This window comes from Pelodiscus sinensis, chromosome 11 (assembly GCF_052426305.1).
Source record: "Pelodiscus sinensis isolate ZL-2025 chromosome 11, ASM5242630v1, whole genome shotgun sequence".
Classification (NCBI taxonomy): domain Eukaryota; kingdom Metazoa; phylum Chordata; order Testudines; family Trionychidae; genus Pelodiscus; species Pelodiscus sinensis.
The window spans coordinates 27,177,360-27,205,039 of NC_143062.1; the positions used below are offsets into that span (position 1 = coordinate 27,177,360).

Below are 27,680 nucleotides of genomic sequence, written 5' to 3' on the forward strand. Positions count from 1 at the left end.
TTGTGGATTGGATAAATGGACGGTAAGATGGATAGAAAGATGGCTAGAAGGCCGGGCCCAGCGGGTAGCGATCAATGGCTCGATGTTAGGATGGCGGTCGGTTTCTAGCGGAGTGCCCCAAGGTTCGGTACTAGGACTGGTTTTGTTCAATATCTTTATTAATGATCTGGATGAGGGGATGGATTGCACCCTCAGCAAGTTTGCGGATGACACTAAGCTGGGGGGAGAGGTAGATACGCTTAAGGGCAGAGATAGGGTACAGAATGACTTAGACAAATTGGAGGATTGGGCCACAAGAAATCTGATGAGGTTCAACAAGGACAAGTGTAGAGTCCTGCACTTGGGACGGAAGAATCCCAAGCATAGTTACAAGCTGGGGACCAACTGGTTAAGTAGTAGTTCTGCAGAAAAGGACCTGGGGGTTACAGTGAATGAGAAACTAGATATGAGTCAACAGTGTGCCCTTGTAGCCAAGAAGGCTAATGGCATATTAGGTTGCATTAAGAGGAGCATTGCCAGCAGATCCAGAGAGGTCATCATTCCCCTTTATTCGGCTTTGGTGAGGCCGCATCTGGAGTATTGTGTCCAGTTCTGGGCCCCCCACTACAAAAAGGATGTGAACGCACTGGAGAGGGTCCAGCGGAGGGCAACCAAAATGATTCGGGGGCTGGAGCATATGACTTATGAGGAGAGGCTGAGGGACTTGGGTCTGTTTAGTCTGCAGAAGCAAAGAGTGAGGGGGGATTTGATAGCAGCCTTCAACTTCCTGAAGGGAGGTTCCAAAGAGGATGGAGAGAGGCTGTTCTCAGTAGTGACAGATGGCAGAACAAGGAGCAATGGTCTCAAGTTGTGGTGGGAGAGGTCCAGGTTGGATATTAGGAAAAACTATTTCACTAGGAGGGTGGTGTAGCACTGGAATGGGTTACCTAGGGAAGTAGTGGAGTCTCCATCCCTAGAGGTGTTTAAGTCTCGGCTTGACAAAGCGCTGGCCGGGTTGATTTAGTTGGAATTGGTCCTGCCTAGAGCAGGGGGCTGGACTTGATGACCTTCTGAGGTCTCTTCCAGTTCTATGATTCTATGATATTTTAGAGACATCCAACTGTTTGTGAATCCATCTGTTCAAGAACGCCTCCTAAATGGTAACAACTAGGACCAACAAATTTGGTATGTAGCTTCCTCTTATCCTAACTTAAAGCAAGGTCAGGTCTTGATTGTGGCAGGAAAACAGGAAGTGCCTGGAATTGGATTGTTTTCCATAACATGGAAAAGGAGGGGGTTGATCAAAGGGATACGATACTGCACAGTCACCACTGGGGGGGGAGGGGAGCAAGTGTGAGGGACAGCTATATTGCAGAGTGACCACTGGGGGCAGTCACACCAGGAAAGGACTGGCCATCTGGGGACCGGGCTCACCATCTTGCCAGACACTGGCCCAGGTAAGTGGCCCTTTCTACCCCAAACCCCTCTGCCCTGGACCTCTGCCCCAGTACCAGCCTGAAGAGTGGTGGGGAAAACCCTACCACTGCACACTCCCCCCCCCCCCAAGAGCAGGGCAGCACTGTCCCACCCCTCTGCAGAACCCAAAGGCATTCCCCACCTAGTACCAATGGGCTGCCTAGTTTGGCTGCACCAGCAGGCCAGCACAGACTAGGGCCTGGGGAGCACTACCAGGAGGTCTCCGCACCACCACCCCTTTCCCCTCTCCCATGCCAGACCCAGGCAATACCGAGTAAGTCAATTAGTATGTAATACTCAAGGCCTCATGTACTCAGTGACAGACTTAATCATCCTGCAGCAAGATTTCTGTACGTTGTAGCACTCCTGTACAGAGCACAGAAGATTCTGTGGTATTTTGAGAAAAAATTTAATCACTGTGGTTCTTATTTAATTTAATATGAACATTAATAATACAATAAATAGTGTTCTTTGTATTCTTTAACCCTATATTAATTTCTGTTATGCTGCCTCAATATTTTTAATATTCAATGTACCACACAATAATGGACTACAGAATACCTATGACATGCCAGAGGAAGCAGAGGTTTTGGCAGATGGGTGGAAGAGAGTTGGGGCTCCTGGGAAAGTGTGGGTAGGTCTACACTTGCAACCTATTTCAGAATAGGGCTGCAAATGTAGGCATTCGGAATTGCAAATCAAGCCCGGGATTTAAATATCCTGTGCTTGATTTGCATCTTCCCAGCTTGGTGCCTTTTAAAAAAATAAAAAAATAAAAAAATGTACAAGCCCGGAATAACTGCCCACGTCTACACGCGGCAGTGAAACGGGCATTTGAAATAAAGCCCTATTTCGAACTACCTGTTATTCCTCCTGCAATGAGGTTTAAGAGGTAGTTCGAAATAGGGCTTTATTTCGAACGCCAGTTTCGCTGCCATGTGTAGACGCAGGCAGTTATTCCAGGCTTGTAAAATTTTTTAAAAAATAGTGCCCGGCCAGGAAGATGCAAATCAAGCGCAGGATATTTAAATCCTGGGCTTGATTTGCAATTCCGAATGCCTACATTTGCAGCCCTATTCCAAAATAGGCTGCAAGTGTAGACATACCCTGTGACAGGCCATTTGAGTATGCCGACAAACACACCAACTAAATCGTTAAAATTTTTTGAAGTAGTTGATATTGACTATGATACTGAGGCCATTATATTTCTAACTTAACATCTTCCCGAGAGGGATGGTGCTGTTCACACCCCCTATGTTGCTGAATGACTTCAAGCTCAGACAGGAAATACTACATCAGCTACTTACAATCTTTTATGGGTTTTCTTTTTGAACAAAAGGACAAAACCATTGTTTTTTAATGGAAGCGAGAATTCAGGGTTCAGATCACAATACAGACTAATTTTTTTGTGTCAAAGTACTAAGAACTATAGCTTACCCTCTCCACTTGTCCTTGTTTATGCTTTAATTTATACACTTTCAGCTTTGGAAGAAAAGTCTCAATGTAGTTCTTGTCTTCCATCCCTTGAAGCAGTACTCCATGAAATGCCAGCCTGCAAGTGTTTGCATGAATATCAGTATCCAGCTTAGAGCCAATCACAAGGCACAATTTAGGACAAGTGACAGGTTTTTCAAACTCCAGCAAAGCCCATTGTTGCCTCGGAAGCTGTCCTTCTCCTGATTGGTCATTTTCCTTGTTCTCCTCTGAAGAGTTTGAGCCCTTGGATAAGTATTCCTCTTGATAAAGATACTCCTTTTCAAAATCAAAAGCAGTCTCCCAAGGTTCTTTGCTGAAGTCAGCAGGGGCTGGGCTGAAGAACATCACTCTTCCCATGACTGTTTCATGACCAACTGTGATGTGAAACTTGGCCTTGGTCTGAAGAGCACCACGGAAATACTGAATTTTCTTCAAGGAGATGACAGCAGCATGTATGGTTTGGAGAGATTCTGGAGTACAGATGAGACCTCGTTCTAACAGCTTGGGATCAAATTGGGTCACACAGACACCTACTCTGTCACCCTGCATAGCGTATGTTACAGGAGTATGGAACATCTGCATAGATTTGACTTTCTTTGTCACCTATGTAGGAAGAAACAAAATAAGAAAAATAACTGTATTTATATTTACCGGAATGAAACAAATGCCAAAGCATGGTGTAGCAAGCCCTGACACACAGTCACATCTTTGAGAAGAGACAAAAATTAAAAAAATTGTAAGCAATTGGATTTAAAAAAAACCCTGCTGACAAATGTATCTAAATGAACTCTGACAGGAGTCTCCCACAGTGTTTTATTCAATGTTCAGACCCTTCTTAAAGTGTGAGTCAACTTTGCTGATACATTTACCACAAATTTGCAAACCAATAAAAATTTGGTTATGCATAAAACATGGAATAAATGATTTTTCATCTATTCGTCATAAAAAGTGGTATCCTGACATATCATTAAGATGGGTAATATCCATTTATGTAACTACATAATCTTATTTTCCTTACCCTATTCTCCCCTTACCCACCTAATGCTTGCTTCCTCACACTCATTTATTATTGCTAGATATCTGGGGACAGGGGCCCTCACTTACTATGTCTTTGCATAGTCAAACACAATGAGGTCTTAGAAGTTGCCACCACAATACAAACAATAAAAGCACAGTGCCAAACATATTGTCTAATTTATCTAATAATACATATTCATCTATACATTCATGCATTACAATATACAAAATCACAAGCCAGTTTGAAATAAAAATATACATTCAGCTGGACTAACTGCAAAGCAATTCAAATGAGTCACATGTATAGTTTTAAATATTAACATTTAATCTAACACACACGGACTGTTCTTGAACCCTGTGCAGCTAAAGCAATTTGCATTAGTATCTTATATTAACATGTATGCATGTCTGCTTTAATAAAGACTCATCATTCTTCATAGCCTGGATGCAGTATTATTACATCCATTTGATAGTTGGAGAAACTGAAGCAGAGACAGGTTATTTGTTTTGCCTAAAGTGATGACAGGCCAACAACAGAGTTCAAAATGGAAAACAAGTGACTGTGGATCTTATCAGAATTTGGAAAACCGGTCACTTGTTCTGACTCTATTCCATACATGAAGCACTACCCAATACTTTCTCTCTAATGTCCTCAAATTCCCATACTTGATTACGGTATGTTTCATTTTTATACTTTTTTTATTTCAGATGGTATAGAAAGCTACTGGGGTTGAGGCAGCTTCAGTGAAAGTGTTCATGAAATTATAAGGAGTTCCTGATTCTAAGGATTGGTAGTTGGGAGAACACCAAAACAAAGACAAATGGATTTCAAGAAGGCAGACTTTAGCAAAACTCAGGGAACTAATATGTTAGATCTCATGGGAAACAAGTCCAAGGGGAAAAACAGTTAAAGGAGTTGGCAATTTTTCAAAGAAATATTATTACGGGCACAAGAGCAAACTATCCCACTGCATAGCAAAGATAGAAAGTATGGCCAGAGACCAGCCTGGCTCAGCCAGATGATCATCGATCTAAAAATCAAAGGAGAGACCTACAAAAAGTGGAAACTAGATCAAATTACAAAGGATGAATTAAACAATCAACATACGTATGTAGGGACAAAATTAGAAAGGACAAGACACAAAATGAGATCAAGCTAGCTAGAGACATAAAGGGTAACAAGAAAACATTTGACAAAATACATTAGGAGCAAGAGGAAGACCCAGGACAGGGTAGGACCATTATTTAATGAGGGGGGGACAGAAAATATGGAAATGGCAGAGGTGGCTTAATGGCTTTGTTTCAGTTTTCACCAAGGTGGTTGGTGGTGACTGGATGTCTAACCTAATGAATGCCAGTAATAATGAGGTAGAATCTGAGGCTAAAATATGAAAATAAGTTAAAAATTACTGACAAATTAGATAACTTCAAGTCATCTGGGCCTGATGAAATGCATCCTAGAATATTCAAGGAGTTGACTAAGGAGGTATCTGAGCCATCAGCAAATATCTTCAAAAACTCATGAAATGTGAGAGATTCCAGAAGACCAGAAAAAGGTAAATACAGTACCAATCTATTAAAAGGGAAATAAGGACAAACAAGGAAATTATAGACTTAACCCAGAAGGATAATGGAACAAATAATTAAAAAAATATCTAGAAGATGATAAGGTGAGACATAAGTTAGCATGGATTTGTCAAGTAAAAATTGCTTCAAACCAACTTAATAGCCTTTTTGACAGGGTAACAAGGCTTGTGGATGGGTTGTGGGGTGGGAAGAGGTAGACCTGGTATATCTTGAATTCAGTACAGCTTATGATATTGTCTCACATGGCCTTCTCATGAACTAGGAAAATCCAATGTAGATGGACCTATTATGAGTGCAAAACTGATTGGAGAACCAAACCCCTCCCTCCTGGCCCTTGGCCACAGTGTTGGGGGACGAGGGGGGAAATCCCCGCTGAACTGGGGGTGGGAGAGGAGAGAAAACCTGGGGGGGGGGGGGGAGGAGAAATCCCCACCAGATGGGGAGGGGAGAAATCCCCACTTGACTGGGGGGGGGGGGGGGGTGAGAGAAAGCCCGGGAGGCAGAAAGCCTTGCTAGATTTGGGGTGGGAGAAAGTCCCAATTGATGGGTGGGGAGAAGAAAGGAATCAGATTGTACTGGGCCTGAAAGCATCACCAGGGCTGGCCTATGTGCCAGCCCCACCCATTCCAGGGAGCACTGGCCTGCACAGATCCCCGGCTGTGCTGCACAGCCCAAGGAGTGCCAGCCTCTTGCGTTCCCACTCCAGCTGGGCAGACAGGGTGTGCAGCCCCAACCTACCCCGAGAGAAGCTAGAAGGTAAGGTGCACAGCCCCCTCCTGGACACAAGCTAGAAGGAAGGGTGCACAGTACCTGGATCACCCCCAGAGAGAAGCTGGCATCCACTCCCGTTCCCTGCCCTGAGCCCCTCCTCACTCCCTGCCCTGACTCCTGCACATCCCGTGACCCTGGCCTCCTGCCCTGAGCCCTCCCCCCACATCCCCATGGCCCTGCCCTCACTCCTGCACCTCACACACTGCTAGCCCCCTGCCCTGAAGGACCCAGGCAATGCCAGGTAAGTCTTCCAATAATTCAAAATTATCTGGACAAACTGGAGAAATGGTATAAAATAAACAGGATGAAATTCAATAAGGACAAATTTAAAGTACTCCCTTTAGGAAAGAACAAGTAGCACAAATACTAAATGGGAAATCAAGAGAGGAACAGGTGAAAACTACTTCCATACAACCACTCAGATAGCAAAAATCTTCCAGACAACGCCCCAAACTGTGCAGTAACACCGAGAATTCATTCCTGCATTTAAAATATATACAAAGTGTCTGTCTAGCCACTATCAGAATCAATCAGTCTTATGGCTCATCTATACTGCTCCATTAAAAAGGTCACTTTTTTTTTCATTTGAGCAAACAGGTAATGCTAACTGTGAGGGGATTTTCCAAAACCAAAAGGAAAACAGAAACAATTCCTCATCAGCCCCAAGGCTCCATCAGTTAATAAAGTTAGTGAACTAAACAACTCAATCCTTCTAAGCCCCCATTCAATAGGCAGGGTTTGAATCTCAGCAGACTGGCAGTTAATCTTGTTTGGTGTCCTTATTAACTGTTAACTTCTACTGGAAAGTGCTGAGTAAAGTAAGGAAGTTGGGAATATTGCAGAGGAGAAGGAAGAATGACTCTCATAGAGAACAAGGGGAACAGTAGAAACTCATACCAAAAATAATGGAGATGTAAATCCTACAGCCCTAATTTTGTCCGATCACAATCTTCAATGGCTAGGAAATAAGAACCCTATTAAAACAGATCAGTCATGAGTGGAAAAAAGCGATATTAGGAAACTATTCCCTTTTAAACAAAATAAAACAGAAAAAAATATAGTCAACACAAGTCATCGGGAAACACCTAAATTGTGTTTCCTCTCACTCTTGGTTGGACTCTCATTCATACACAGAAAGGCTATTTCCAAGCTGCCCAAAGATTAATATTGTTTGTGTGCACTGGATGCCTGGCTCCTAATCAAAAACAAAAGACATGGCCCTTTTCAGACTAGAACGGTATTGTTGCAGCCCTTTTCAAATCAAATGTCACATCTATGCTTGGGAGTATAAATATAAGAGAAAAACCCATTCATTAAAAAGGCTAGTGACCTTAAGTGATGTGTATTGTACTGGATATTAACGTATAGTCGTTTAAACAATTAACCGTTAAGCCTCGTCTTATCGGTTAATCCAAACTGCATGCACTCCCCCCTTGCTGTCTCTATATCAGAGGCAGCCAGGGGGAGGGAGGAGGAACCGGTGCATGCATGCATACTGGTCCCATGGAGCCACCTAGCCCTCTTCTTCCCCCACTGCCTCCCACAGAGGCAGCAGCGCAGGGGACAAGTGGAACCTGGTGCTGGGAGGAACCAGCTTAAAAGCTGCCTTCCCCCCACAACACTGCCACCTCTGACAGAGAGGCAGCAGTGCAGGGGCGAGAAGAGGAGGACAGGTGGGATGTCAGAACAGCCTCTGTCCATAGGGAGCTTGGGGTCCCTGCGGACAGGGGCTGCTGCTGCCCTGCGTTGTTGCCTCTGATACAGAGGCAGGAGCACGGGCGGGGGGGGGGGGGGGCGTTTTCTTTTTGCGCATAAACCCCTTTTTCCACAAAAAACCCTTTTTCCGCAAGATCAGTATGCCTCCTTTTTTGGGGCATAAAGATCTTGCGGAAAAAGGTTTTTTTGCGCAAAAAGAAAACATCCTCACTGTTGCTTTTTGCACAAAAACCCCAGCGCAACAACGGATTGGCAGAAAATATGCAAATGAGATAGCGAATCTTTGCGGAGAAAACTCGTAGTGTAGACAGAGCCTTAAAGACCTGACAACATGCATCTTACAACAAAGACTTTTACACCCGGTTAACAAAGGGAGACCTCAGAACTTTTATTTATGCTAAAATTCAACACGTTGCGAATGGGCCTTAATAAAGATGATAATTATCTTACACATTACAAAGACAGTCTCCCCACCTTTTGATATTCATAGTGACCCCGATTAGCCACTTAATTGACTCTTACAATAAGCAATTTCCTCCTTCCTTGTCTCTTCCCTTCCTCACCCCCACCTTCTGTTCTATGTAATTTTTTTACCTTCTTTCATTGTATCACTCGGTTATAAAATGATCATGCCTATTCACTTTCAGAATATGCTCTGAAGAAGTGGGTCTGCCCCACGAAAGCTCATCATCTAATAAACTATTTTGTTAGTCTTTAAAGTGCCACATGATCGCTTTTTTGTCTATTACAGCAGTTGACAGAGCAAACGGACTTAAAAGCTCACCAGGCACTCTTCTATCTCTATCATTTCCTATGTTCCTGGATGCATAAATAGCAATTGAAACTTGTAAAGAGAATCATATCACAGCTACACAAATTTATGCACTGAATGAAGCCATGATACATTAGAATTTTCTTTACTGTTTTATGATGAACATTCAAATTTTTAACATCCGACTTTTTAAAAAAAACAACAAATATTTTAAAGATCACGGAGAGAAGTAATTTTGGGTTTTTTCAGTCTTATAGAAACTCTCTAACAAGTTCAGCATCAGAAGTATCTTACAGAGGATTCCAAATAGTACAGAAAAAATACAAAATAAAAATTGCAGTCATGGAAAATTACTATTTTTATTTGTGTACATAAACCAGTGGTCCCCAACACGGTGCCCGTGGGCGCCATAGCACCCGCCGGGGCATTTATGTGCACCTGTCAAAACATCTGGGCTAGCCCCGCCTCTGGCACACAGCACATGCATGGTACCGGCCCTGAGCACGGGGCGCGTGGGCGGCCCCTGCCCTGGGCACGCGGCACTGGCCCAGGGTGCATGAGCGGCCCCTGCCCCGGGCACGTGGCACATGCGCGGTGCCGGCCCTGGGCGGCCCCTACCCCCGGTGCGCAGCACATGCGCAGTGCTGGCTCCAGGCGCGTGGGCGGTCCCTGCGCCAAGCATGCGGCACCTGGGTGCCCAGCCGCCACGAAAGGTTGGGGACCACTGACACTATAGTAGCTTTACACTTACACACACACACACACACACACACACACACTTATCCAGTGTTGCTCAGGTCCTTTCAGAGCAGGGGGCCAGAGGCATGGGGGGGTCTGGAACTAGGGCAGGAACGTGGAGATGAAGAGCCAGCTTAGTAAAAACTCCCCTCCGGAAGCGGGGCCAGCAGCCAGTGCACTGCCAGCTCCCAGACCCACTCCCAGGCTGCCCCTTGGACAGCTCCCTTGAGTATTCTTCATTTAAAAATCATACTGATGTGGACGCTGATATTAAAAATCATACTGATGGGCTGGGACTGAGCCAACCTGCCTGTCTGAGTTTAAAATACAGATCATGCTGGTGAAAGGGGACAGTTTGCAGTTAACCGGGACCATTAGCCGATAAGCAATTGCATATCCGTTAAACAGTTAGCCAACTAGTTGCTAAGATCCCTACTAAGGAACGCTGACCACATGTACCCAGAATCACCCTTTGAACAGTTCTGGTCCCAGAGTGCACCAAGAGCATAACCCAGAATGCAATGGATGGCACAAACTGTGGAATAACTATCCAAGGTGCTTTACTCTCAAAGTTGACAGCAGCCACTCTATTGGGGATGCACTACTCAGAACTACATCAAATTCTTGCACAGAAGTGGGGACATGCACCTTCAACTTTACGAAAATGGGTGCTAAACATCGACCTTAATAAATCTGACTTTCTCTCATAGTGTAGACAAGCCCTGAGAAAGACATGATAGGGACGTAAGATGGAGATTTTGTTTCTCTTATGGATATTCAGTTTCTCTACATAAGAAATCTCCAGTATATATGACATAGCTCTAGATTTTTACATATTGTGATAAGCTTTATTACCCCAGAAATTATGGAAGGAAAAGATCTATTAGAGCAGGGCTACTCAACTTTTGAAGCCCCAGGGGCCACAATGATACTTACAGCACATGCCGAGGGCCGCAACTTAAGTGTGGTTGCATATACATGCAAATAACGTTCTTCAGACTGACGGGCATGAATACAAAGATTAAGACAAGACTACACAATATACAGGCCCCATTTAGTCAGTTCTGCTGATATTAATAAAATGCAATATTTACCCAATTTCCACCTGTATGACAGCACTCTTAATGAACACTGACAGTCCAGAAATTAAACTACTAAAACGCATGTCAACATAACACCATTATACTGACGACTTTTTTGTTTTGGCTCCCACACATGGGCTGTGTGTTGAACCCCACGTAAATCCAAACTGCATCGCGGGCTGCAAACAAACGGGCTGCGGGCCGCATGTGGCCCACTGGCTGTGTATTGAGAAGCCCTTTATTAGAGCATCCAGTCCATCTTTCTATAAAGGAGACTGCATCATGCATTTTATCCAGCATCTAAGAGTTTGAAAGTCTTGAGAAATACAATTTTGAAAGCTAAACTGCAGCCAATTTTTGGAAATATCAATAGAATTTGTTTGGGATTTTATTTGTTTTTCTATTCCCAACTTTGAACCTTTACAAAAAGCATGGCACGCTTTTAAGCAACTTCAATCTCATGTTCTCCATGACAGTAGCTATGAAAACAGACAGAGCAAAAAGGAGAGTTTGATAAATCCAATAAACAAAAAGTTATTTTAATCTTCTCCCCTGGAATTCTGGATAGGTAATAACAAAAGAAAAGGAACAATATTGGGTGTAACTTTAAAGTTAGCCTTTGCTGCATGCAAACAATATCTGTAAACATGGCCAACTTGGATACCATTATAATTGTTACTATAAACTCAGCTCATAAGGTCATTCACATTTAGTTTCTAAATGGTGGCACAGAGGGGCTGATCGTATCTCTCACTTTGTAAATTAACAGGGGCATGTGTTGAAGTCTTACATCCCTTACAAAGAAAGGGTTTTTTATTATTTTTAAATTTAGATTATCCCATTAACGTTTCTAAAGCTTTATGTAGAAGCTTATAAAAGGGGTTAAGACTGGAGGAAACCCATGTATTCACATGTAAATAAAAAAAATGCATGGCAGAGACATTAAAATCACCCAAACTATTCAGCCCTTAAGATAAACAAATGTGTTCAATATAAGAAAATAACCTGTTTTTGAAGACCAAAGAAAAAGCCCACTAAGATTTTCAAAGCACTTTAACTAGAGACTAATAGGAAACAGGATAAAAAATATCCACTAATGACTTTTTCCCCTGATATGTCAGAGCTTCTTTTCCTTTATTTATCCAACTTTCATTAAGTTATCAGTGTTCCATATGTCATAGCTCTTAGCCTCTCTAGATAAGAACCACAGCATCCTGCTACCTCCCAGAGCTGTGACTGAAACTACAGATAGAGCAAGCCAACCTTCCTGTAACACAGGGTGGAACTACAGACAATACAGTAAATAATAAATACTAATATATAGATAAAAATCACTGGGATATAAACATACTTAAAGTTCCTATACACAAGAGTTAAAAACTACAAAAAGAAGATACCAATTTAATACACTGGGCTCCAACCCAGGCTAGAGTAAAGATCAGGCACTAAAAGCCTGTGCCTAGAGCACCAGTTGCTGGAACTAGAGCAATACCATGAAGTTGGACCCCCACATTTTTTATGGACATGTGTTCTAGAATATGAATATGCATAACTTGAAAATGCTTTATGCAAAATGTCACTGAAATGCTTGTAATCCGCTGAATATGTATATTCTATTTGTGTGCACATATGATTCTTATATATAAATTTAGAATTATGAAGGATAAGCCCATTTATATATCTAAATGTGCTAATAAAGGCCATTAACAGTACTTCAGGAACTTAAATGCCTAGTGCTCAAGAAAATGATCTGTAAATAGTCTTGTTTTTCCTGTAAGCCTGAATTATGGTTGGTCCTACAAAGACATGTGACTATGCCATCTGATGCTGAAATCCATCTTGAATTTTGCACTTTTCCACAAAGATGTGGGGTGGGGATTGAACAAAGACTTCCTGACTTGGGGAAATTTTACATAAGGAATGGGAAGCAAACAATGATTATCTTCAGTTGGCTTCACAAACTGCTTGCTCCCCACCCCAAGAGGATACATGGAAACAGAACTCTTAAGGACATGGGTGGAAAGAAGCTGCTAGACCCAGGTCAGAATAAAGATCAGCTCTGGCCTGAAAAGGAATTTACCTGAAATAAGAGCTAGGGTGATAAATTATGGTTTGTAATAATGTATCCTAGTGTATTTGGCTTAGCTGGAGTGTTTTGCTTTGTTTTAGCTTGCTTACTTATACTAACTTACTTTGATCTGTTATGTGCAATCACTTTTATTATCAAATCCAGTGTAAATAATTGTTACCTGGCAGAGGGAGGGGAGGCAACAGCTGTGTATATCTCTCTTTCATTGATCAAGAAAGTGCATATCTTAGGAGCTCACTCTGTATACCTATTTTTAACCAGATCATTTTCTAAATCCTTCTCTAAACCTAAGATACACAAGTTTCTTTCCTTTGGGAACAGACGTGATAATTTATGGATATCAGAGAAAACTTCTACAGATCCACAAAAGAGGATGTACAAATCAACAATGGAAAATTAGACACCACTCTCTACAGAAAACCCACCGACTCATACAGTTACCTACATGCATCCAGCTCCCATCCAGAACACACCACACGATCCATCGTCTATAGCCAAGCCCTTCGATACAACCGCATCTGCTCTAATCCCACTGACAGAGACCAGAAGCTTCAGGATCTCTACCAAGCATTTATAAACCTCAACTACCCACCCAGAGAAATAAAAAAGCAAATTGAAAGAGCCAGACGAATACCTAGAAACCATCTACTTCAAGACAGACCCAAGAAAACCAACAATAGAACACCACTTGTCATCACCTACAACCCCCAACTTAAACCTGTCCAACACATTATCAATAAACTACAGCCTATATTGGAACAGGATACCATACTCAAAGAGGCTCTGGGAGACAGACCCATAGTCTCCTATAGACAACCACCTAACCTCAAGATGATTCTTACCAACCACCACAGGACATACCACACTAATACCAACCCTGGTACCTTCCCTTGCAACAAACCCCGTTGCCAGCTTTGTCCACATATTCATTCTGCTGATACCATTATTGGACCTAACCAAGTGAGTTATAAGATCAAGAACACATATTCCTGCGCATCCAGAAATATAATCTATGCTATCATGTGCCGAAAGTGTCCGTCTGCTATGTACATTGGACAAACATCTCAGACACTTCGCCAAAGGATTAATGCCCACAAAACAGATATCAGACAAGATCACAAAGAGAAAACAGTTTCTTGCCATTTTAACCAGAAAGGACACTCTCTCAATGACTTAACCACCTGCATTCTGCTACAAAGACCTTTTACATCTGCACTTGAAAGGGAATCCTCTGAACTGTCATTCATGTTAAAATTCGACACTTTCCAACAAGGACTTAAACATTTGAACTCTCTCACCCATTACCAAGATAGTTTCCCCAATTATCACCTCTAATACCATTAACTCACAAACATCCCACTCTCCCTACCTCTAATATCATCAATTCACAGACACTTACCTTCCTTCCTTCCCCCCCCCCCCCCCCCGCATCCTCCTCCTGTTCTGCAATGTGATTTGTCCTTTTCATATTTGTTCATTTTTTTTAATTGTATCCTTTCTTCCACTATTTGATCTGAGGAAGTGGGTCTGGCCCACGAAAGCTCATCATCTAATAAACCATCTTGTTAGTCTTTAAAGTGCTACATTGTCCTGCATTTTGCTTCAACTACCCCAGACTAACATGGCTACATTTCTATCATAACTCTAACAGTTCTTGGTTGAAGAGATCAAGGGAAAACTAGAGCATGAATTCATGAGTGACTTAGCCAACACATCCAAAAAATCATGAGGTTGGCTTAAACATGATTTTTTTTAAATGAAAATTGGGTTCTTATTTTCCTTCTGTTGTTGAGATTTCCAAGTTCAAATAAAAAAAACTGGCACCCCCAGCAAAAGCTGAGATTCTCACAACCATACAATACACAAAGGATGTTAAAGACTAGTTGACTAGCCGATAAGCAAGTATGTATCAGATAGTCAAGTCGACTACTTGATTCCCCCTCCTTGTACTGTTGAAATGAATGAGGTGTGAATGGAGAATGAAAGGTAAGCACCTCCAGCAGCAGTTGCAAGGGTGGAGAAGGTCTGGGAGCCAAATCTAAGACAATACCTGTAAAGTGAGTTCATTAAGAAGACTGGACATACAGACACCTTGGGAGTCAAGCAGCAACTGCCTGCCCTTGGAAGAACTCTCTTTGAAGCAGCATTAAGAAAGGCAAGATGCTGACTAATTGGCTGCATGAGAGGGATAAATAGGAGGCATCTTGCAGAGGGACCCCAAGTTTTGGTCTTGTCAACATGGGAGAACCAATCCGGATTGGCAGAAGCCCGGCTCCACCTCTCCCCCATCTAACTCACCTGGCCAGTGCAGTTGGGGGAGCAACTTTTGGTAACAAGACGGGATGTACTTGTGTGAGAGTGCATGAGTGTGACGTGTCACATGCAAGGCTCGACAAATTATACAATCTACTCTCCCGTGGCGAGTAGATTGTCATCCGGAAGAGCTGGGTTCGGGCGATCTGCGCATGGCAAAACGATCTGCACGTGCACAGATTGCCGGACAGCACGGCTGGCGAGCAGGGCTCGCCGTGGTTCAGCGAGCTCTGGTCACGTGCATATGATAAATATTGACTTATCTATGTATGTTCAATAAATGTGGCATGTTGCCGTGTCCTTCTGAAAAAGATCCCGGGTGCTTCTTTTAAGCACAACAAGCAGGACTCAGGAATGCTGAGGGCAGTAAGAAGGGCAGGAGTCAGGACAGCAGAGGTGAGTGAGGGGTGGGGAGAGGAGGAGGAAGGGCAGCAGGCACCAGGGGAGGTGATGGAGCAAAGGGAGGAGACAGGGCAGCAGAGGGAAAAGGTAGAGGTTTATAAGATATTTATTAATAACTTGGATGCCACAGTGGCACATCCAAACAAGCCACAAACTCAGTACTGGTGCACAACACTAAATTTATTCTGCTCATGGGAGGAAACTCTTAGAGGGAACACTTCACCCACAGCCTCTCTGCCCCCCGAGTTAATGTCACACACATTGGGTTAATGCAATTGCAGGATAGTTGCATGAGGGGGGTTGGTGGTGGCCAAACTAATCCCTATTGGTAGGAGAATGGTGGGAAGAGTCCTGGGGGGGGGGGGGGGGTCACATGACACCTTTTACCTCTGGTCATGTGTCCATATTGCACCGAGAGTGTTACCTGCAGAGGCGTGGCTAATGGGAGTCAGGGGTGTGGCTAATGGGGGTCAAAGTACATTTTAAAAAAATTCTTTGGGTGCACACCCTAATGAAATGTGCTGCGCACACCTATGATGCTGCCTCTAAGACAGACGAAGCAAAGTGGGGGGAAAGAGAGGGTACTTCAAAGTGGCAGCACCACACGGAGCCTGTACCCTGTGCTCTGTGTGTCACTGCCTCTTTGAAATGCTGCAATGGCGTTTCAAAGGGACAGCACCACACAGAGCCCGGGATCAGCTGTGCAGTGCTGTCCCTTTGAAATGCCGCTGTGGCGTTTCAAAAAGTGTTAGTGCTACATGTAGCCTGGGGTCAGCTGGGAACTCCATAGCTGATCCTGGGTTCCCTGTGGCATTTCTGCAGAACCCAAAGTATGCTGGGGAGTACCCAGCTGACCCCGGGCTCCAGCGTAGCACGCAGAGCACAGGGTCAGCTGGGGATCCTGGGTTCCGGGGATATGCCACTTGGAGCCCAGGGTTAACTAGGGAGTTCCCAGTGGAGTCTGCTGGGGCTTTTGTACATTTCAAAGGAGGAATGCAGAAGTGCCTATCCACTAGTCGAGTAGTGAATGGAAATTCCATCGACTACTCGTCTAGTAACTTAATCGTTATTGAACATCCTTACAATACAACTGATTAGTGATTCAAGATAAGTGAATTACTTGCACTAAAATCACGAGAGTTGACAACACTATTTTATAGTACAACAACTAGGTGATATAACCTCTTGTCCCAGAACTACATCAGAGAAAAACATCTCTTCTCAGATAATCAAGGCAAAACAGCATATGGGACCTACTACAAATTGGAGAGGCAGCCATTATGATTGTGCTGATACACCTTATTAATGCTTACTTTGTCTCCAACTAACACGTGTGGACACGGTGGAGAATATAAATGTGGATAAAATGTTGCCTGCCCCTTCTAAATTATAGGTAAACGTGCAGAAATAAGAAGGGAAGTTTCTAGTCTTAAGTAGAGTCACACTGATTGCAGTGCTGTCAGTGTAACCCTATGCCAGAAAGTATTTTAGGGAATTCCCTTCTTTTGATCAGATGTCTCAGATCCTGACTGCCCAAATTGCAACAATGGGATATAACAGCTAATAGACCACACTGCATTAAAGAATTAGCTAAAATTACATTATAAACTCTGGCTGTCCAGTAATCAAAAGGCATGTCCCTGATCTCACTTCAATGCTACTCCACTTTAATGGTGTAGTTTCTATTTATTGTAGTTATATGCAGTATTCACACTTCCCACATCTTTGTACACACAGTGCTAAACAGGTTTAAATACATATTTAATAAAAACTACATTAAGATGTTCAGATTGCGAAGCCACACACTCAAAAATTAGGAAATGCCAGAATTACAGAATTACAACTTTAATTTACTCACTGTGTGCAGACATTATAATACAGTCTTTAATTACATGATCACGTTTTTTTCCCAGCGGACCCACTGCCTCATTCAGTACACAGAATGGACAGTGCTCACTGAATGGGCAGCTACTCAGTATTACCTTTTATCTTCAGCATTCTATATGTATTCTTTACAAGCGCTAATAAATTAACTTTCGCACCACCAGTGAAGTGAGGTGATATTATATCCATATTATATATGGAAAACTGAGGCAAAGAACATATAGATAAAATCATGGAAAGTATCAGTTAATACTGAGTTCTCCTTTGAGAAGCTGAAAGCCGGGACCAATTCAATGCGCACCTCAGCCAGGTCCGAATGCAGGTTGAATGCATCTTCGGTACCTGAAGGGATGGCCCAGGTGCCTCCTGACCTGCCTTGACGTGGGGAAACACAACATCCCCGACATGGTCTCAACCTGTTGCGTTCTCCACAACATCACGGAGAGGAAGGGGGAAGCCTTCCTAACTGGGTGGGGAGAGAGGCCAGCCGGGAAGGAAGGGCCTTCAAGCAGCTGTGCACAGTTGCAATCCGCCAGGTCCATCAGGTGGGTATGCACATCTAGGAGGGCCTGAGAGCGAGTTTTTCTCAAGGACCCCAGTAACTCTCCCCAGGGCCTCCCCACTAGGGGCCTGTGCCTTGCACTCCTATGCCTTTCCCAGCACAACCCATCCCTTCCCTCCTTCCTTGTACTCTCAATAAAAACACCAGTTTTGGGTTGAAAAACAAAACCTTTGTATTTTTTTTTTTTTTTTTCAGAAAAGTAACCGGGGAGGGTGGAAGAGGGCTGAGAACGTGCATGGGGAAGGGACAAGGTGGAGCTTAGGACTGGAATTGCCGCCTCAGGTCTGGGGACCTCGGCGACCTCAGGGATGGATGTGGCCTGGGACAAAGAGGTGGACGGGAAGGGGGGGCTGGAGCAGAGTCAGATATTGCAGGGGGAGCATAGGGAGGGGGCAAAGGTATAGCTGGAGGGCAGGAGCAGGGACAGGAGCACCATCATTTCTCAGATGATGGCATAAATGTTGCCCTGCTGCACAAGCTGGTCCTACATGCAGGTCCACCTCTTTGCATCATCCCAGATCTTCTGGGCCAGGGTTTGCTGCATGACACACAGGACGGCCACATGCTCCCTCATGAGGTCGTCATGGACCCTCCTGCACTTGCAGCTCCCCGGGGTCAGGAAGCAGCCTCCGATGGCGTGGATCGCCCCATAGCGACGGCTAGTCCGGCTATGGAGAAAAAAAAGAGGAAGAGGCAGTCAGTCATCCATGCAGACACTGTCCCTGAGGCTGTGCCCTCTTCTGTGAGCTGCGAGCAACAGTCTTTGGGACTGAGGACAGAGAGGTCCCGGGAGCAAAGCCATGTATAGCCTGCACAGTGGGCCCTGCCTCACAGGGGCACCGAAGCGCCCAAGGGACTATGCTTCCTGCTCCCTCTCCCCCCGCCAGACAAGCGGGCAAGGCAAGTGTCGGGCCACACTATAATCCCAAGGGCAGGAGAGGGGCCTGGAGCAGCTTGACCTTCCATGGGGCCCACACACACACCTGAGCCTGGCAACACTGTCTGCAGGAGCAGGTGGGGCCAAGCACATGCAAGCATGCCCGTGTAATGTGTGCGGCACTCTTCGGTCTGTGTGGGGTCATGCATGCGCCCTTATGCCCACCCTGCTTCCAGCAGTGGCTGGTAGCGGGAAGGTGTCCCCCCAACAGGGGTCAGATGTGTGTGTGTGGCCTCCCCAGAGACTGAGCAGGAACCTGGGGATGCTCAGGAGTTGCCTCCTGAGGCCACATGGCACAAACTGGCGCAGCATGTACTTTCACATGCACGGACTGCAGCACAATGTCCAGGCTGAGCAGCGATCGCATCCCATCCCCAGTGCACCTGCTTCCCCGCCCTGTGTATGTGACAAACAGTGTATTTACCTGAAGATTCCTCCCCGCCCTCAGAGGATGCCTGGGAGATCTCTAGGCCCTGGGGTATCGGCTCGAGAGTGAGGGTGACTGTGTTGGCCATCTCCTCTTCCTCCTGCAGCTCGTCGTCGTCGTCAGCAGGGAGCTCTAGGCAGGTGACAATAGGCATCTCTAGTTCCAAGTCCCCCACCCCAGGTGGAGAAGGGGTTTCACCATGACCCAGGATTTGGTGGAGCTCCTGGTATTAGGGGCAGGAGTGGGGTCCTTCCCCAGAGTGAGAGCTGCACTCCCTGGCCCTCACGTAGCCCTGCCAGAGCTCTTTGACCTTTGCTCCGGACCTGTTCTAATGTGTGGGTGGGGGGTGGCTTGTCGCAGCCAGAGCATTGGCCATCCAGCTGTAGATGTTGGCATTTCGCCTCTGGGAGCGGAGATCTGCAGGGTGTCCTCCTCACCCCACAGCTCCATGAGGGACAGGATCTCTGCCCCAGACCAGGAGGGCACATGATGTTTGGTGTCCCTGGCTGGATGATGGGAGCCCTGGTGGTGCGCCCTGTGAGGGCCAGGTGGGTCTCAGGGGGGCTTGCGGTTGGGCCATAGCTCCAAATGTGGGTGGCAGTGAGAGTCATGCGGTAAGGTGTAGCTTTCTAGGCCAACTTCCTGCCACAAGGCTTGTCCCAGATGCCTGCAGCTTTAAGAGGTGGCAGGAGACAGGAACTATGGATCTGTGATTAGTTTGGACCGAGTGGCCAGCAGGGCAGCTGTTTTTTTTTTCCTGGGGGCCTTGTTTTTCAAATCGAACTTCCTCTTCCACATCCACACACACCTTTTTCCAAAAAACCATTTTCAGAAAAGGCTTCTTCCTTGTAGAAAGAGGTTTACTGTCGTCAGAAAAACCCCTCCGTTCTTTTGATTTTTTGTCAAAAGAACGCGATAGCTGTGTGGACGCAAGTATTGTTTTTCCAGAAAAACGCTGCAGTGTAGACATACAAGAACTGAGAGCAGGGATGCTTAGGGTGACAGATGTTGCTTTGTCACCTAGCAGACCCATGCTGAAACCTATTCCATCGCTTTGGGGAGACAGGGTATGCAGAGTATGGTCAGTATGTAGAAGTTGGGAGGGATGAAGACAATGCAGACAGAATCTTTGGAGAATACATCTCTCAGTTTTTAACTCTCTATTGCTCTCATGCAAACTTAGATTTTTTGTGGCTTGGCCAAATTTGGGCAGATTTTCATGGGGACAGCAAAAGGCACGTTCTTAAGTAGGTACTCCCCACCTGTCAAGTTCCACATTACTGATCTCAAGTACAGAAGCACTAGACCTTCTTAAATAAATGGTTGCAGGAATTTTTTTTTTAAATGGATAAAACATTTTCCCTTAACTTGCTCTTGAGCTATGTCAGCTGAAACATGTAAAAAATTCACTCGGAGGCACACACCCAGCATGGAAATTTTCAGTCTAGAGTCTTATAACAGAAAATGTCAGGCAGGCAACCTTAACTATAGGCAGTGCTACTTTCATCACCTATAATTTCTTTGTAAAAGGATGCTCTGATGTGATCATTTACAATGTCAATAAAAGCAGCTGAGATTAGTATTTTTTAAAATAATGTATAGGAAGCCATTGTATTTAATGAGCTATCAGTATGGACAGTACCTCATATTCTGTATTTATTAGAGCTATATTACAAATAAGCTTAATGGTTAATACCAATTAAATCTCAATTTATCAAAACTGGTTTTCAAGCACATGCCTCCAAAAGTCTCCCTCCAAAACAATAAAAAGCCAGCGTACAATGATGGGTAGAAAATAATGCCTGTGGAATTTTGTTCTTCCAATGAAACAAAATTCCTCTTTTTCAAGTAGATTTAATTTTGGAACAATAACAACTTTCATCTGAAGACTTCAAAGTGATGTACAAAAAATATATCACAGCAAACAGAGTTGAAAGGTTTATAAAGAAGAACTCTTCAACATGGATTTTTTCCTCACTCCTCTTTAAAGAAGATTTTTGTTTATTACCAATGTTTTAAAAGAATCAAAAAGGGAGAAACTATAATCTAAAGAAGTAAAACTTTTATGTGTAAACAACATTTGAAGCTTTGTAAGAAGGATGGTTTAGGTAGAATATGTGACATGTAACTCAACGTGAGTAATATTATATCTCAAATAAAAATCAGCCCATGAATATACATAATCCAAAAGGTAATTCTCCCAATCTCTGAAATGTAATGGAGCCACTCTAGATCACTGAGGCATGAATATTTACCATATTCAGGCTTTACTGCTCTCGATCTGGGTTCAATTTTGCAAATTAAAATGAGGGTTGTGTGGATAGAGAGATTAAAGAAGAGCATCCCAAAGCCTGCCTGTTTCCTTGGTGTGGTAGCAGTGATCTGGTTACCCTTCTGTTAGGTTATTTCTTTTTACTTAATGGTGTAGGTCAGAACCAGTTGAGAGTGGAGAGAGGAGGTCATTATTAGGTCATAACCTTGGAGTTAAAGGCTCACCAAGGAAAAACAAACACAGAGTGAACATAAAGCTGCATTTAAAAATAAAACCTATAATGAAAAATAATATTTTCAGGTCTTTTCACTTCTGTTTTGACAGGTCAAAGTTCTTATGCATATTTCTTCTTCATGTGCAAAATTCCTCTAATACTGCTTTAAAATAAACTTGCTATTAAAAGCTTTATATACATAAAAAAAATTCTGAATAATTACAGAGTGATCAGGTTGGCTTCATTAGCTGTGATACACGTTAACATTTATCGGAGGTAATTTGTTTGCAATTTAACAAAATACTGAAAATATAAATAGTACACAATACAACAGCATGATGCAGCATTAAATACAAATACGTTGTTATGCACACAGGACATCACAGGGTTATATCACATCACAGTATATAGCAAATTATCTGGTGTTACCTCTTATGTTCTTTCTGCTAATTCCAGCTAAAGCAAATGCTATGTATCTTTGCTAACTTAAAGCATGGGGAAAAGACATCAAGAGCTATTTATGGATTTGCATACCTTCTACAATAAACACTGCTAGTTTTCAAAGTAAAAAAAATTGGTATACAGGATCTTCCTTTACAGCCCTTTTCTGCATGATTTTTTTTTTAAGTACCAAACTTTGAAGACTTAGATTGGAAAGTAAAATTTTCATCTGAGTAAGCAGTAATATTCACAATTAGATCATAAAATGTAAAAGGGTATAAATTAGCTATTTTAAAAAAATCTAGGCAGCAGAACCTGGAGTAGAGAACAAATGGATTTATCCCCTACCACCAGTACAAATATGAAACTTTAAAAAGCACATAGACGTACTGGAACAAAGCTTGACATAACAAAAACAGTTTACAAATGTACACACCTGGCAGAAAAAACAGTTGGGCTTACAGTAGCAATTTTGCATGATTGTATGTACATGGGCAGGGGGAAAAAAGCAACATAACCTTGGAAAAGAAGAAATAATAAACTGCAATATATAAAGAAACTGGAAATAGCTGACAACCAAAACATAATATTCACCTGCTAACAAAAACGGCATTTACCATGGGGAAGCAGCATGTGATGTCTTACGGGGAAAAAAATTCACACTTTTTTGCCTTTAAGTTACATCCTGGTACCAAAGGGTTACTGTGCTTTGAAAACCATCAACAGCAGCCTTACTAAACATTTAATATTTTTCTTTCTGCTTTCTTAAAGGCCCCAGATGTGCTCTGACAGATCAAAAGAGACCAACTTATAAAGTTAAACAAAATCAAGGGCTTTTGTTCCAAGGCATCGTTGCTGAACTAATTATTCCTGGATGTTGTTTAATGAAATAGTGGTGCCATATATTAAAACAGTTAACAGGATGAGTTGCATGAGTTATAGGAAAGGTCTGATCTGGGATTATAAATTTAACTTTTTCTTCAAAGGAGATGAAACAAACTACTCACAACTCCCCAGCACTTTCTGTCACTGGAAGACTAAAATAGAGGCACCAAAAAGTATGAAAGCTGAAACATAATTCTCCATTTTTACCTTTTCCATTAATGAGAGAACACAAAAGAGGGGAAAATTCATAAACTCCCAAGATTTCTTCTCTGACTAAAAGACCTTTTGCTCTGGCTCTGCATCCCTCCAACTGACAATCTCTCCAAATGTCATTATAAACCCAAGTCAGAATGAAAGAAAAATCCTGGCAGAAAAACATATTCTTATTACACTAAAGGATTAGAAAACAACTAGACAAATCTCCTCTCCTCTTAAACAACCCACGGGTACATGCTTACTGCCCCTATCAATTAGTGTTTTTATTTTTATTACTCTACAAACAGATGGACAAGGGGATACACATGCACCAAGTTTATTAATACAGTTGGCCCTTTTACAAAATACAGCAACACTGAACCATTTTTAAACTGATGTATATTTGTTAAACATTTTTATTCTGCCAGGTTTATATGACCGAGGTTCTCCCAAAGATTTAGGAAGGGAATTGTTTAGATGATGGCTTTCATATATCAAACAATAAACATTTCACTTCCCCAATTATTGTCTCTTCTATGTTTGTGCTTTACAGCTTGACACCAACCGACCCAACACTCGACACCTAATTAACAGACCTAAAAGATGAAAATGCATACATTTTCTGGATTAGCCCAAAATAAAAAGTTCAGGGGGTCTTGACCAAACTGCACCACAGCTAAACTGTGACAGCTGCTATGAATTTGTGTAGTCAACTCAGTGCCCACACTTTTACTGAAAGCAGTCTACCACACAAGAACCTACAGTAGGCTATGAGATCATAAAGGTTCACCTAACAATGTCAGGCTGTGTAACTGTATTGACTTGATTGGAACAAAAAAATCCTCTCTGTTGTTTTCATAGGTCTTTTTAATTTACTAAAATGATCATCCCTCTCCTGGCCTTCCCCTCCCTGTAAAGAGTTATGATTTCATTGCATCCAATGTTACATTATATGGTTGAGAGGGAGGGGGTCCTTAAAAATTAATTCGAGTGTAAAATAAATTCTTCATGCTATGTTGCACAACATAAACAGTCTGCCCATTACAGGAGCCATACACAAATGCTACATGTGCAGCTCCACACTAGTATCTTAACACATCCTCTACTTGCCTAAATCTCTAAACAGTCATCAGAAGAGTGTTCTTTCATCCGCACCTCTCTCATAATCCTGTTGATTTGTTTTTAAGCCTCAATCTGACCAAGATTCAAACAAATCAAAGTTTATATATTCAATGTTCTGAGCAAGACAGTAAGTTGGTTTCTTAAAACAAAAACTGTCCTGTTTTCCAATATAACAAAGTTTTTATATTAAAATAAAATGCTTCTTTCTTTTTCATGTTACGGAGATGGATAGAAGATATTTAGAATTAAATTGATCAGAGAATACAATGTATCATAGAATCAAAACAAATCAGAAATGGGAAAAAAAATCTCATTCTGAAGCAGGAGTCAAATTCCATTTTTGTTGGCGGACCAAGATATTCATTTAGCAGCCCTCCACAACAGAACTCTCACTGATGGCAGAGAAAGGTTTGCATACAGCTTAAGAGTAGAATATGGCCAAAATATGAGGGAGTTATATACAATAGCACCTCCAGTGCACTAGGCACTTTCAAATACTTAAGGTTGGTCCCCACTCCAATGAGTTATAAAAATGAAGAAGCAGAAACAGGCCTGGGGCAATGGGAAAACAGTTGGCAAATCTAGATAAAATTTGCATGCAAAGCAATTTGATTCATTACAGCTAGCATAGCAAAAGTGGGTCTTTAAGAGGGACTAAAAGGCAGACAGGGTAGGGGTATACAAATAGACTCAGGGAGTTAATTCCATTATTCAGGGGCTACCTTGAAGAAGTCATGATGGTCATTGTGTGAGAGACTATCAATGGGTACATGAAGTCGAAAGCACCAACACAGGAGAGAGTGGGAGGGGTGGAGAGAGCAACATGAAGCTTAAGGAAGAACAACAGATATGGAGTGGCACTATTAGGTGGAGCTTTAAAGTTGGTTTATGTAGACTAATACTCTGTGCCTTGTTATAACAAGAAATAATTTGTTTCTCTCCCTTCCCTTCTTGTATTGTCTCTGTTCTTTCCTCTGTATTTCCTTCCTTGCAGCAACTCCCAACTTTCCATCCAGTGGGCATCACAACCATTCCCTATTGAAGAATTCAATGATCAGTAGTGAAATTGCTAACACTGACATTTCAAGTATCATAATTATGCTTCTATGTTAACATTCCAAAGGGACTGTGGGAGGGAGAGTTGACATCTCCCAGAAACATTGCTTCAGGCTGTCTAAACCTAAAGACTCAGATCTACAACACTGTATCAGTTATACACTCACAACATAGAGGGCCAGTGGTTCCCCCCCCCCCCCCCCCAGTGAAAGCTAAGATTACACAGAATCCACATATGCCACGAAGGCCACTAAAATATATCAGATGGTCTTTTGGGGCATTTCTGACCTAGTCCATCACTTAAACAATGCACTTAAACAACTTAGTCTGTACAGTTTCTAGTTCTCTGGATATTTAAAACTACCCTGGACAAAAGTGATGGAGTTTCCACCATATCTTTTGAGGTGCCATTCCATGCTTAAAAAGAACTACTTGCAATTTTTATCCCATTGTCAATAGCTATTACAATCCTAAACAGTTTATTTCCCTTTGCTTATACAGGTTGAACCTCTCTTGTCCAGCACTCACTGGTCCTGCATGATTTTAGTTAGCTGGATGTCCAGTTATGGGTGTGGCCAAGTTTCCTGTGATCCCATAAAGTTTGTTTCAGCCACCAATCCTGGCTCTCAGTGTTCTGTGCTGTTATTTAGCTCTAATATATTCCTAAAAGTCTTCTAAGAGCCCAGTAGGCAGCAGAAGTATTGGGAATGCTGCTAGACAATACTGACTTCCCATGGTTCGGCAAATTCTCTGGTTTGGCATTGGTCAGGTGCCCAGGGTGCTGGATTAGAGAAGTTCAACATTACATTAATATGGGTTACATTCTTGAACAATAATGCAAAATGCATCACCATTTCTCTTTTGGTACATTTCACGTGTTGTAATTTCATGTACCATTTTAATATTAAAATTATTCAGAAAAAGTGTCTGGCACAACAAACATTCTACAAAGGCAGACATATGTATATATGTAAGATGAAGTATAAAACTAAGGACACCCAACTAGATGAGCTCACTCTGCCAATTAGGCTGAAAGAAACTTTCATATCAGAAAGTGACTTTTTAAAGGAAAAGCAATGAAAGGCAGCAACAATCAACTGAAAACTTGCACCCTCACAGAGCTACTGAATCATTAGTACCTCTCTCTTTGGGTCACTGCATATAAGAGATCTCACTGCAGCTGCCATCGTGTATCTCTGAACTTTTCCTCAGTTGAAACAGTCCTCTTTTCAACAAAAATATCGTTTTCTCTGGTTTTTGATAGTTCAGAGCAAACCAATGCTCAAAACAGACTGCCCATCCAAATGTAGCAGCAAGACCACTGAATATTCCAGCTAGATTTTGAGACATATCTGTTGCAGGTATTTATATAAGCTACCCATAACAAGAGATGTCTGGGTGCACTTACATGGCTTGAAATGAGGAAGCATTTTTAGTACAGGGGACTTGGCAACAATATGAAGAAATAATATATTATTGGAGACACTCACAAGCAAATCATAAGCGACAGTGGCTCACTCAAAAAAACCTTTTTTTACATCAAGAATTAGGCCAGGTCTACACCAGGAACTTTTGTTGGCATAGCATAGGTAATTAAGGAAATGATTTCTGGTAAAATTTCTATGGCAGCAAAAGCCGTAGCATAGAAAAAAATCATACAAGCACGGAAGTACTTTTGCCAGTATAGCTTATTTCATTCCCGAAACAAGCATAAATTATACTGTTGAAAGTACTTTCTGACCAATGCAGGTTGCAGCTAAACTTAGAAGGGTTTTGCTGGCAAAATCTGCAAAAGCAGGCTAGCAGTGATACTATACCAAGGCCAGAGAATCCGTGTCCCTGGGGAGTTTTTAAAAACAAAAGCCCTAAGTGGCAGGTTATTTTGAAGTCTCTTGCAGGTCCCCACGTTCTGCACTTGAAGTGCCAGGGTGGAGAACAGCCTTAATGCAATCGATTAAGAATGGCGTTTAATTTGGCCAGAAAGCCATGTCTCCACAGCCCGCCCAAGTAGTCAGCGGCTCATAAAAATAAGTAAATCTAACTTTGAGCCTCATCTGGCTTAAAAAACAGATACAAATATGGAAGGAAAGGAACTAGTGTGTATACTATTTTCCTCAAAGGACTGTGAAGGGAAAATTAAAGTAACTTTGTCAGAGTTTAATTAATAAAATAGCTGTTAGCCACTTCAGAAGTTATTCTCCAACCCTATTCAAAAGCAAAGGAGCTATGTGCGACTGGAGTGTTCCCTTTTCTGTCCACACAGTTAT

At 42.7% G+C, this 27,680-nt stretch overlaps 1 protein-coding gene across 4 annotated transcripts in view; it reads right to left on the reverse strand.

The window, feature by feature from the left end:
• Positions 1-27,680, reverse strand: part of EEFSEC (eukaryotic elongation factor, selenocysteine-tRNA specific) — a 199,124-nt gene that overhangs the window by 84,197 nt on the left and 87,247 nt on the right. For all 4 annotated transcript variants that reach the window (XM_075938811.2, XM_006120222.5, XM_025183148.3 and 1 more), the window contains exon 5: positions 2,893-3,534. In XM_075938811.2, coding sequence (XP_075794926.2) covers positions 2,893-3,534 — 642 coding nt within the window. The remainder of the gene's footprint in view (positions 1-2,892; positions 3,535-27,680) is intronic.